This window comes from Lathamus discolor, chromosome 4, assembly GCF_037157495.1.
Source record: "Lathamus discolor isolate bLatDis1 chromosome 4, bLatDis1.hap1, whole genome shotgun sequence".
NCBI classification, from domain to species: Eukaryota; Metazoa; Chordata; class Aves; order Psittaciformes; family Psittacidae; genus Lathamus; species Lathamus discolor.
In genome coordinates, this window is record NC_088887.1 from 53,815,968 (window position 1) to 53,828,302 (window position 12,335).

Below are 12,335 nucleotides of genomic sequence, written 5' to 3' on the forward strand. Positions count from 1 at the left end.
GATTCTATGAAATACGGGGGGGGGGGGGGGGGGGGGGGGGTTAGCTTCCAGGACTTACATTCAGAAGCAACTACACAGTTCACAGTGCACATCAGCCACAGCCACAGACTGGTCTCCAGCGTAATATCATCCAAGGGCACCCATCATCCAAGCACACCCATCATCCAAGCATCCACTGTTCTCTTTTATTATATTTTCTGCCTTTAATGGCATGGTCTTTAATGGCATACTGAGAAGTCACTTTGCTCTTGACAGTCAGGTTTCCAGGGAATTTCTCTAATACACAAATACTTTGCTTTATTTTCTAGGAGTAATAGGGTGTAAGAGACTGTGGCACACAGAATACTCTATGTGGGTTGTACATGCTATAACTACTTTCTTTGAAGAACACTACCTAAGACAACATAATGCCATTGAATACAATTTTTAAATTAGGATGAATCAGCGCTATGTTCTGCATGTAACATGCAGAATGCTGCAGGCTCAAATCCAACACTGAACTAAAGATATTTTTGGAAGTGTAATGCTCCAGAAATTCTTAAAGACCCACTTTTTACGTTACTTGGTAAGCTGAAATTAATTTTTGAAAGTTGCAGGGCATTTTTATCTCTCTATGTTGTAGTTGTTATTTATATTTGCTTTGACTACTGTTAAAATTATAAATAGATAAAAAATTACCAGACAGTAGCTCCAACTCAGATTTTTTTTTTTCTATTTGTGTTAGCTGTGGAGTACCAAAAAAAAAAAAAAAAAAAAAAAAAATCCATGGAGATTTTTCTTTCGTCCTGTCACAAGTGCATGACACAATATCTGACAGCAAGCCACTCAAGCTGAAGTTTAAATAATACTGAATTAGCTACTTTAAATGCCTTCGCCTTTATATAATCACTGAAATCTGTCAACCTTTCTCTGTTCACCCAGAACATTACTAATTTAGGTCAGGATATGTTGGATTCAATACAGCAGTATGTTATGGTTGCTATTTTTATACGAAGAAAAAGAACTATGATATGATCACTGAAAGTCTGTGTGTATAATGTCAATGTCAAAGGACATTTACCGTGGTCTTTCACTGGGGAAATGGCTCTGAGACAAAAGCGTTCCTACATCCATTTTACTATGACTAAAGAAGTCTATAGCTCTAGTTCTAAAGTCTATAATTTCTAGTTCTAAAGCAGAAATTTTTGTGTCAATGGGAAAATCTTACTCCTTCAAATTTTTATCTTTTCTTATCCCTTCCCATCTGTTCTTTTCTGAGAAAATATATGAGGTTAGTACCATAAGACTTGATTAAAGAAAAGATATTTCCTTGTAAGAAAACAAAATGTTTCCTTGACAGCAGTTATAGTCACATGGTAGCATTAGCTTTCTCTTTGAAGATGCTGTGCAAAAGAAGAAAGTTCTGGATGAAATGTCTTTTAAATTTACCTTCCTTTGTATTGCTAAGCAATGAAAAGAACTATAACTACTGGCATTCCCGGGGGCAATATAAATCCTTACTAATTTGTAACAGCATCCTCTAAGACCTTTGTTCACCACAGAGAAGGCAAATAAACAATAAATGGAAAAAATCTCCTCAGGGAAGCAAGCAAAAAAATAGGAAAAAGCTAGGCAACGTTATGGGATCTGCCAATGGGACTACTGGGTATGACAAGCACATCCTACAGTTTACATACAAAGCTACCACTGACATTTCTTGTTTGTATTAAGAAAGTAGAAGCAATATTAAGACATATCTTTAAAATACCAAATATTGACAGATAACTAATACTGTCTACTTCAGAGAAAACTGTTAATTTACTTTGCGGATGTCTGAAAGGTTATGGTTTTTAAATGCTCTACAAGGGCTGAACAAGAAAGGTCTGGCATTTTCAAATAGAAGTATATTACCACCACTTACAGTCCAAAATGTCTCTCACATACAAATTAATGCATCTCCATTTGCTAGTGACAGCCACTAGCTTCACCTACCCTCACACTGAGAACTTGACTGTAGAAAAAACTTTTTAAGCTGGTATTATAGAACTTCATAGATATTTCCTAGTTTTTGCTACCTGTCTGGGCTCCATCTGCTGCACTCTCTCAGGACAATACTGTGTTTGCAAGTTAGCATTCTTTAAGCATATGAATTCAGTTTATACTTTTTAACTGTTAAGACTTAATTCCATTTCACAAGAAAGGTTGCATCTGTCCAAATCAGAAGTTGTTACAAAACAGCCCTCCTGAACAGACTTTTTCCTGCTTTGTCCTCTTTATTGGACTCCAGTGTCTTTAGATGAACCAAACCTGCAACATTCTCTTTAAAAAAACCCACTATTCTGTAAATATATGCTAAGTACACAGTCTGAAAACTGTAAAACAGAAAATATTCCTCTCCATTCTCTTTTCATTTGTTTTTAATCTGGAACAGCTGAAACTGCAGAAAAGGCTAAATGAATGACTGAGAAGAGGCCATCATCCCTAGCCAAAGAACAAAATATGCCTCATGAAATACTGTAGACAACTGGACGCCGGAGGACACTGCAACAGCTAGGCATGAGAACAGCTATGAACTCTGTGATAATATAGAAAGAATCCCTGGTTGGTGAATTTGACAACACTATTTTCAGTAACTGCAGTAGATCACAACATACAAGAAACTCAGAATAAACAGTAATTGAAATATATCCTCTTTATTACGTGACGCAAAGTAGAAAATGTCTATGTAAAGCTTTTCGGTGAACTTCTACTGTCTTTAAAAGTCATTATATTTGCATGATGAGCTAGTTTCGTTATATTGTCTAGCATGCTTCAATTTAGATTGCCATAGCAAGTCTCTTTTTCTTTTGTTTACTGAATGACATTTCCCACTGAATAATGAAATCCATTTTGAAATAGAAAAGGTGAAGTGCTGTTAGTAAAGTCACTCCAGCATTTATCAGAAACATTAGTGTATTTTTATTAGTACCAGAATACGGTGAAGATTATTATTTCTTTATAATACAGACTGTATTGCATCACTTTTCTCAGTTTTTGTTACACAGGATTACAATATATTTCCTCCTTATTAAATGAAAATTCTGCACACAATCAGAGGAGTCTGAAAGAGGCAGTAGTTCCATTCAACTGTAGATTTGTTCTGTATCTGATGAATTCTCTCCTTATAATTAAGTTGTCATAGCAATGCATTTTTGATAGCACTGATTCATACGCCAGTAACGTTCTCGAGACAGAGATCTTGCTAGTTTTTTAGTACTCAGTTTTGCTAAATTATAACTTTAGCAAATATACAAGTACTTGTCTACTTGCCCTGGCATAAGAGCATGTGATCAGACCTAAAATAGGCCAAAGCATAATCTGATGTACACAACTGAAAGCTAAATAAAAGTTTGGGTGTCTCAGCTCAAGAAAGTAAAAGCAGATCCTTCAGCTGCTTTGTTTTAAATGCAAATGTCTAATGACTAAAACACCTTAAATTATTACACCTTACTAGGCAGAAAGAAGTTTGCGTTTTTTTCCAGAGGTGTTGCTTTTTTATATTGGTATTCATATGGTACACCAAGCAGCCATGGAGAATAAGCATTGATAATGGGCAATCACAGTACTTTGCTGACACTGTTTTAGCATGTCTTGCTCTGTACTTTTAACAGAGCAATTAAATTACATATATTTATAAGGTTTCAAAATTACAGAAATTCAACCTCTAAGGACTAGGATTGTATGCCTTGGCTGTTTCTAATGCACTGATACTGAGTGTCAGCATGCACAAGTCTGAGAGCAAGACATGAATCACAAGCAAAGAAAACTGCCTGATAACTCATTCCTTCTTTTAATTCAGAATGTGAAGAATAATGTGAATTATTTTTTTATATCATGCAAAATGTAAGGGAAGCAGAAAAAAAATGGTGTATCATCTTTTCTGTGGCTGACAAATAAGTGGAAAATAGAAGAAAAAAATCCTTTTCCTTATGTGTCTCTAGAAAAGATAAGGCTTAAATTTTGAAGGTTTACTCGAAAAGAGCATTGCATAGCACATATCCTTTAACCGCTCCTTCAAATGGCTGATGAAAGGGAAAGTTTATTGTGAATTCAGTAACTTACCTAAATAATACGTCTAATGAAGATATGTATTGATGTGGTTATGAGAAATGCTTAGCCTCTAAATATATAAATTTAAAATGGTAATTATTCACTCTGAGATACTCACCTTCCCTGAATGATGTGAGAATCACCCCTGCTTAAGTCAGACTCTAGAAGCTTGCAAGCAGGAGAAAGGTATGGAAGTACTGTGAATTTAATATATGCTAAATTTACTGGGTTCTCATATATGTAGCCTAAGAGTCAAAAATAAAACCCAAAAAAGTTTTTTGGAGTGAAACACAGTGGTAATCTAACAATGGCAAAGACAACGTTACTAAAGGAACTCTGGAGTAATGGAGTCAACAAGGGACCAAATGGCTAAGCGGTACTTTTTCTTCCCTCTCACTCCCTGGTATACACATTTTTCCTTAGGGTCAAAATCCTGTCTAAGAAAAAAAACTGGAATATGCAAGCTGAAGCTGACACACAAACTAAGACTTCCCATAAAATAAATACAGCAAGAAATATGAGAATATGTGCATTAATAAGTGCATTTATGCAATATATGCACATTTACCCTTTATTTAGAATGGACTGTACTTTAGTTACATAAGCACATAAAAGCATATTTTTTTCCTTAACAGTTGGAAGCCTTTTCTTCTATGAATTTTGGTAGGTTGCTGCTTTTTTCTTCAAAAGGTGCAACTTTAAGTTTGTAAATTGTAGTCTCAGACAATTGGGTCCTTTTTATAAGTGCCCATCACCAGAACTGTACAGAAGATGCTGTATATGGCTGGGATTTCACCCTGTGGCAGTTTCTTCTGCTAAAACCTAGGCCTAGTGGGAGGCAGAGCTGGTTAGTTTTGTCCTGTACATCAGGTATAATCTGCAGGCAGTATGTGTTTACACAGTTCCAAAGTAGCCGTAGTCAACCTAGTTAATTATCTGGGGAACACAGATAAAGAACATCACAAGTCTTTTCTGGTTTGAAAGATCATTTACAGTACACAGGAAAAGACAATTGATCCTTGATGAAATTTTTTGTCAGGAATATCATTATTTTTCTTAGATAAGGAGTATCGCCTTTTCAAGACTATCCATAAGGTAATTATCAGTTTGTGGAGGTCTTCTCTGAATTAAGTGCTATTTGCATGACTATTGGCAAGGTGCAACTAAAACATGAGAAATCCTACAATCATTTCTAGATACTGGAAAATGTGTGTGCTCATGGAGGAACGGGGTAAATATTTAGGCCATAAATTCTGTTAGACATGGAATACATGTACAGTTAGGAAAGATGATCAAATCCTGAAGACTTACAGTCTTGTAACTGATAATAGTAGCATGCTGAGGTAAAGTGAAAGTTGTATAATTTTCCAGCTTTCTAGTCTGTCTTTAATGAACGCGGCCTCATTAACTTTCTTGAATGTATTCCTAAGTATAGGGAATGAACTGTTGCTATAGGATACTTCTAATTTAGTTCTTTGCTGCTAGGCAAAAGCTCTGCAACATTTTGAATTAAATGTTTGAAATAATTGCTTTTCCAGGAAAAAAAAATAAAGAAAAAAAGGGGTGGAGGGTGTGTAAAGAGCATTACATTATATTTCTGCTTTACCTGTGTTCATTTTCACTTAGTATAATATCACTTAACAGTACAAGAAATAGTGACTGCGGATAGACTCTATCTGTAAAGGGTGAGCTGTGATGGGAGGCTAGAAGACAAAAATACCCTAGGAATATAAGGCATGTATTATCAGTTGCTTCATATAGAGCTGCTGAGATATCAGAAGAAAAAATCCCCATACTCATTTTTCCATGAGTACCCACAGCAATGCAGATAGCATCAGGTGCGTACAGCTACATTTATCTCTATACAAGAATAACACATGGGAGAGAGATAAACCGGCAAACATTTAGCTGACTGCAACAAATATCTTTACAAATATGGTTGCATTGTCTACATGGAAAAGGAATCTGAGATTGGACAAGTAAGAAAGAAGAAGGTGTTGAGCACTCCCAGACGTGTACAAAAGAGAGTAGAGAGGAGTATTCAACTATTGTCTGCTCTCACACTACACTGTAGGCTGACAAGGTAGTATATCAAAACCCCTTTGTGCTGGTTTCGACCAGGATAGAGCTACTTTTCTTCATAGAAACTAGTGTGGCGCTGTGTACTGGATTTGTGCTGGAAACAGTGTTGATAACACAGTGAGGTCTTAGCTGTAACTGAGCAGTGCCTACAGAGAGTCAAGACCTTTTCTGCTCCTCACGCCACCCCCACAGTGAGCAGACTGGGGGTGCACAAGGAGGTGGGAAGGGACATGGCCACGACAGCTGAGCCTAGCTGACCCAGGGGATATTTCATACTGCATGGCATCATGCTCAGCATTGAAAGCTGGGGAAAAAAGAATGAGAGTGGTTTGTTTGGAGTGATGGCATTTGTCTTCCCCAGTAACTGTCACACATGATTCTTTCCTGGAGATGGCCGAACACCTGCCTACCCATGGGAAGCAGAATAAATTTCTTGTTTTGCTTTGCTTGTATGAGTGGCTTTTGCTTTACCTGTTAAACCGCCAAAACCCATGAATTTTCTCACTTTTACCCTTCTGATTATCTTCCCCATTCCACTGGGAGTGAGTGAGGGCGCAGCTGTGTGATGCTTAGTTGCCAGCTGGGGTTAGACTATGACAACCTTGCATACAAAAGTCACATCAGTGTTACGCAAATGTTATTGCCAGGTTCTGACTGGACTTTGTCTTTTGATTGCCTTGGGGAAAGGATAAAGGGAGAAACAGTCTACATTGTTGCCCCTCATGTAGGTACAACATACTAGTCCCCCATCATTGCTTCCCTTCATTGCTCCTATCCTTCAATGATAACAAAGCTGAGCCTTTCCTCAGACAAGGGGTACTTCATCTTGCAAAGGTGTGTGTTTGAGATAAAAAACTTCTCTGCCTGACTGGGGGGTCTGCCTACTTCTCATCATAAGGCAGAATAATTTCATCCAAATTTAGATACAAAATGGTATTAGATAAACACATCTTTATTGCTTTGTTCTTTAACTATTTATTGAAATCAAGATATATAGGCAAAGAAGTGGTAAATAAATATTATAGGTAATATTTTCACTTTGCCTAGTTTAAAGTGAAAGAGTCAGGTAAAGAGTCAACCTACAGATGATATAGAAGACAAAGTTTCCTTTAAGTTTGTCCATCAACTATTAAGCAAGTCCTTTCCCAAGGTACATAAACAAACAAACAAAAAAAAAAATCATAGAATCACAGAATGGTTTGGGTTGGAAGGGACTTTAAAGATCATCTAGTTCCAACCCCCCTGCCATGGGCAGGGACACCTTCCACTAGACCAGGTTGCTCAAAACCCCGTATGAACTGACCTTGAGCACTTCCAGGGATAAGGCAGCCACAGTTTCTCTGGGCAACCTGCTCCAGTGCCTCACCACTCTCACACTAAAGAATTTCTTGCTAATATCTGACCTACCTAAATCAACCGTCTTTCAGTTTAAAGATATTCCTCCTTGTCCTGTCACTACACTAAAATGTCCTATCACTGTCCTAAAAAGCTACATCAAAGCTTGTCTTGGACCATCATTCTGAAGCTGCAACACAAGTTGTCATTTTGAGTGTCAAATGGGATGAGCCAAATGTGTATTTGACTTCATTTGGCAGAGAGATTTATAGAAAGGGAAATATGCATTTGTTAATGTGGAAGTTAATACCAGAAACAGCAAGCTGTTAGTTAAAAAGAAGCAAATCAATGGGAAATGCCTTTTCCTTGGCCTAAAAGTGGAATTATATTGTTCATAAAAAGCATGAAAAGAGAGCCTATAATACTGTATTCATTTATTGGATAATTATGACTTTGACTCAATGATTCCCCTATACTTTGCAATTTCAGTAATAAAAATGGCCATTCTGTCATCATACTTGTGTTGTTATTCAGCAATAATATTTTTAGGAAGACAGTTAACAGTGACTACTTAATTCTGTGACACAGACTGTCTTTCAGGCAAAATTAGTTTCAGATACCTTAGATCTCAGTATTGCATTGATATGTAACATTAATGCATAGCAAAAACTTAATATTAAATGTTAAAATGGTGAATAGGTGTGATCTAGCAAAAAGAAAAATGGAAAAGAATTTAAAAGGCTAGATATTTTAAATAAACTTTTGTTACTATAGCCCAAGGCTTTTTTCTGATGCTTTTCAAGCTACAATAAAAATTAAATTAAATATTTAAGATGTGAACAAGAAGTTTACTTACTGTTTCCCGGATGCCAGCGCACTGCATTTAAATATGCATTGCAGTAATGGAAGAGAAATTCATGGTTGGATTGGGTAATTTTTCCTTGAAGTAAGGGCATCAGATCATGTCCATCAATAATTCTGAGTAAGAAAGCATTTCAAAATCAGAAGGTTAACCCAAACCTCACTTTACTGAAAAGATTTCATAACTCTGCATTTCCATTACTTAAAAAAATAAATCTGAATAGCCACTTCCAGTTGGTCAATTTGGAGAAAAACCTTCAGGTGCTCTTTCCCCTTGTTTTTTTTACACTATTTAATGTAAATTTTACATTTTGCCATTAGGAAAGTTTGTTTCCTCAACAAATTTTTATATTTTTTTCTTTACTTTTTTTCTGAGAAAATGACCACACATTCAGGAATAAATTGTGACAACACAGCCCTCCATGTATACCTGCTAAAACTGTTTGGGACTAATTTGGCCAAAGTAACCCTAAACCAAGAGAAAAACATGCTATACTGTGTTAGGACCCTAGTAAGAACTCTGTCCAGCAAATTATGTATGCCAGGATTTGAAACAGAAGTAATTTTGAAGTTGGAAATAAACTATGTCTAAATATGTATTTTTCAAATACAGAAAAGCCTTTGAATTGCCGAAATCAGCTGGCAAGGAAGAAATCACAATCTGTACTTTAGACCTGTGTGAATTACAAATGTTACAAGAAGTTCTATAAGAAATTATTTTTACTGACATACAGTTCAGCAGTTAATTTTTTTAAGCATTTTGAGCAACTTCGCACAAAAACTTTTTTGAAACTTTTTTCAAAGTTCAAAAATGTCCATTACTGTGTAAAACCATTTTCACATTAGTGTAACTACTACAACATAGGTACTAACTTCACTTTTTTAAGCCTATCATATGTATAAAATTTTTGGCAGCAACTGTATTCAAAGACACTTCTCAAAGGATGGGCAGGAAAACATCATGGAATTTTTAAAGCTATACTGTCCAATAACTGCTTTCTGGGTGCATCCCTGTCTGTGGGAGTCTGTTGAATTAGAGTCTTTCTCATTTTCCATCTGTCATGTTTTCTTGCCTGAGTAATGCACTTCTGTTTTGTCCCTTGGCTTGCCCACTGTCAAGCTGGGAGCAGGACAGATGCATGCCAATTGTACACTTTCTGTTCTTCAGCATGTTGATAGGGAAAAGGATGTCTCCAGCAAGATGTCTCCAGTACTCTTGCATTACCACAACTGCTGGTTTCAGAGGGTATGGGAGACTTTTCTTCCTGACCCACCAATGAAGCACTAATTATGGCATCTAGTCTACACAGAAGAATCAGAATAGAGCAACCTGCAAGTGGAAGGTACACAAGTATACTGGGATTTCTATCAGGGATCAAAATAAAACATCTGTGCTTGGTCTTCACTCAAGCAATATGAACACCAAGTGCATAAGATCTGCTCCCATTAAGAATAATCTGAAATGCTTAACAGAGTTACTTCTCGTAGGGCATCTCTCAAGACCAGCCTGACTAATTTTTCATGTCTTACACATGTCCTGCCCTGACATTTCCTTCAAGCATTAAATGAATCATCATTAGCAGAGTGTCTCTGCTCACCACTGGTTTTTCCCACAGGGATTCTGGATGCTTTGTGCTCAGAAGCTGTTTGTGTGTGTTAGATGTTTTCAAAGCATATGCATATCAGCAGGTTTCTCTATTTATTGGATTTGGATGGCAGGAGACTTTTGGTGGAGGAACTTTGCTGCTGAGACTGAGTATCTTCTGAACAAGACAAAACACAGGTAGGTAGGAGTGCCAATAAAGCATCTAATGAATTTTAGAAGTCCAGTTTTGTTATCAGGCTTTAAAACTCTGTAAGGGATTATTTTCACTAATTTCAGTAGAGAATAAAAAAAAAAAAACAAACCCAAAACTGTGAGAAATGCCTAGCTGGCATTTTGATGTATTTTGTTATTCTAAGCAGGCTAAGGTTGACCTCGCAAAGTTCGATTTACACTTGCAGTTCCTTTCTTACCACATTCACTCATGCAAAACACAGATTTTTTTTATACATTCATTTTTGATTTTAGGAAATAATTCTAAGGCCTGATTTGACAGTATGTTGCTCTTGGTGCTTGTTTTGGTTTTGGCTGGGATGGAGTTAACTTCCTTTTAGTAGCTGCCAATGCTGTGTTTTGGCTTTGGCCTGAGAAAATGCTGATAACACACCCATGTTTTAGTTGCTTCTAAGTAGTACTCACCCTGATTAAGGATTTTTCAGTCTCATCCTCTGCCAGTGAGAAGGGGCACAAGAAGACAGGAGGGACCAGAGACAGGTCACCTGACCCAAAGGGGTATTCCATACCACAGAATGTCATGCTCAGTATATAAACTGGAGGGGTGACAGGGGTGAGGGAAAATGGGGGAAATTAGACCACCTCACCCCAGTCCCACAAAGTTATATTATAACAGTAAGGAAACCTTAGGTTAAAATGCAGCTGCTACTTCCAGTGTGGGATGCGGTTGGCATGTATGGAATCTACCTGATGATAGTTACCCAGGCAAACCTAGCTTCTTACCTCAGTGGTGGGGTTTACATTCTTTCAATTCTCCTCCTCATCCCACCTGGGAAGAGGGTAAGGCAGGGGGTGAAAGAACAGCTGCATGGCACTGAGTTACCGGCTGGGTTTAAACCACAACAGCTGTATTCTCTTCTTTTTGCTTGGTGCTTGTTCTGCAAGTTAAGCTGTATTTACTTATAATGTTTCTGCAAAATCTTTGAGTATATCGATATTAAAAGAGACAGCATACTACTGTAAATGATCACAAAAAAGTGCTTTTAAGCTCTATTTTTTCCTTTCTACTTCTATCTTAATAGACATCACCAGAATATATAAAACACTCATGAGACTTCCTCCAAAACAAAGATGACTACAGAGCATACCTGTCAGAGGGTAGTTGTGCCTCAGCAAGTTTGACTATGGTAGGAAATATATCCATGTTACTTGTTGGTTCATCAAGATAGGCACCAGCCTGTATCATTCCAGGCCAACGAAGCAGCCCTGGTACACGAATACCTCCTTCCCAGTTCGTTGCTTTTCCACCTGAAAAATGTAAGTTTTGTTTGCTAAGAATCAATTTCATATAAAAATAGCCACCCCATAAGATTCAATTTCCAAATATTGAGCATTCTGTCTGTCTCGAATCTTTTCATCAGATGCTTTATCTTATTTTCAATTTGCTGGGTTTAGATTTTCCACATAAAATCAGCACTTTTCTCATAGTAAATCTACTAATATATATTAGAGCTTATAAAATGTGTTTAGTTTACAAACAAAACTAAGTGACAGATGTAGGAGATAAAAAGGCACCTTGCAGGCATCTTAAGATAGAACTTTGTTTAGTGTGACACATAGCTACGTGAAGGTATAACCAAAAAATAGGAACTGAAAATAAATTGAGGTATGACTATATGTCTGAGGTATGAACCCAGAGAAGATATAAGATATTTTAAAGATATAAGTTATAAAGATAAGCTATTTTAATAAAGATATTAAAAGGGTACCTAATGACTTTAGATAGAAGAAAGTACTAATTTAAGTACATTACTGAATTCTCCAATGCAATAGGAGAATTGAAATTAGCTACAAGGATGGTAGATCTCAGTTTGTTGCGAAGAACCTTTTTGACTGGAAAACAAACACAGTTGCATCGAATGCACTATCAACTGATTGCATTCAATACTACATTGCAGCCATTTTCTTTGTTTCTACAAAATTCATCACTGGCCAGCCCACCTGAAATCCTTGCAGAAGGGCAATGTCTTTGTCATATTGCTACTATTACTTAATATATGATTTTAACAGCTCTGTATGAAGAGCTATCACATGTTCTATCATTAATGTCTTACAGTCATGTGATTATGTATAGCACTTCAGGTTGATCTTTGAAATTCATATATCACTTTGGAAAAAAAATCTCATAAGCCAATGAGTTTTGGATGTGGTT

General features: G+C 36.7%; 1 protein-coding gene across 15 annotated transcripts in view; it reads right to left on the bottom strand.

The window, feature by feature from the left end:
• Window positions 1–12,335, bottom strand: part of STS (steroid sulfatase) — a 106,268-nt gene that overhangs the window by 22,655 nt on the left and 71,278 nt on the right. For all 15 annotated transcript variants that reach the window (XM_065677502.1, XM_065677501.1, XM_065677498.1 and 12 more), the window contains 2 exons: window positions 11,272–11,431; window positions 8,342–8,463 (listed from right to left, as the gene is read on the bottom strand). In XM_065677502.1, coding sequence (XP_065533574.1) covers window positions 8,342–8,463; window positions 11,272–11,431 — 282 coding nt within the window. The remainder of the gene's footprint in view (window positions 1–8,341; window positions 8,464–11,271; window positions 11,432–12,335) is intronic.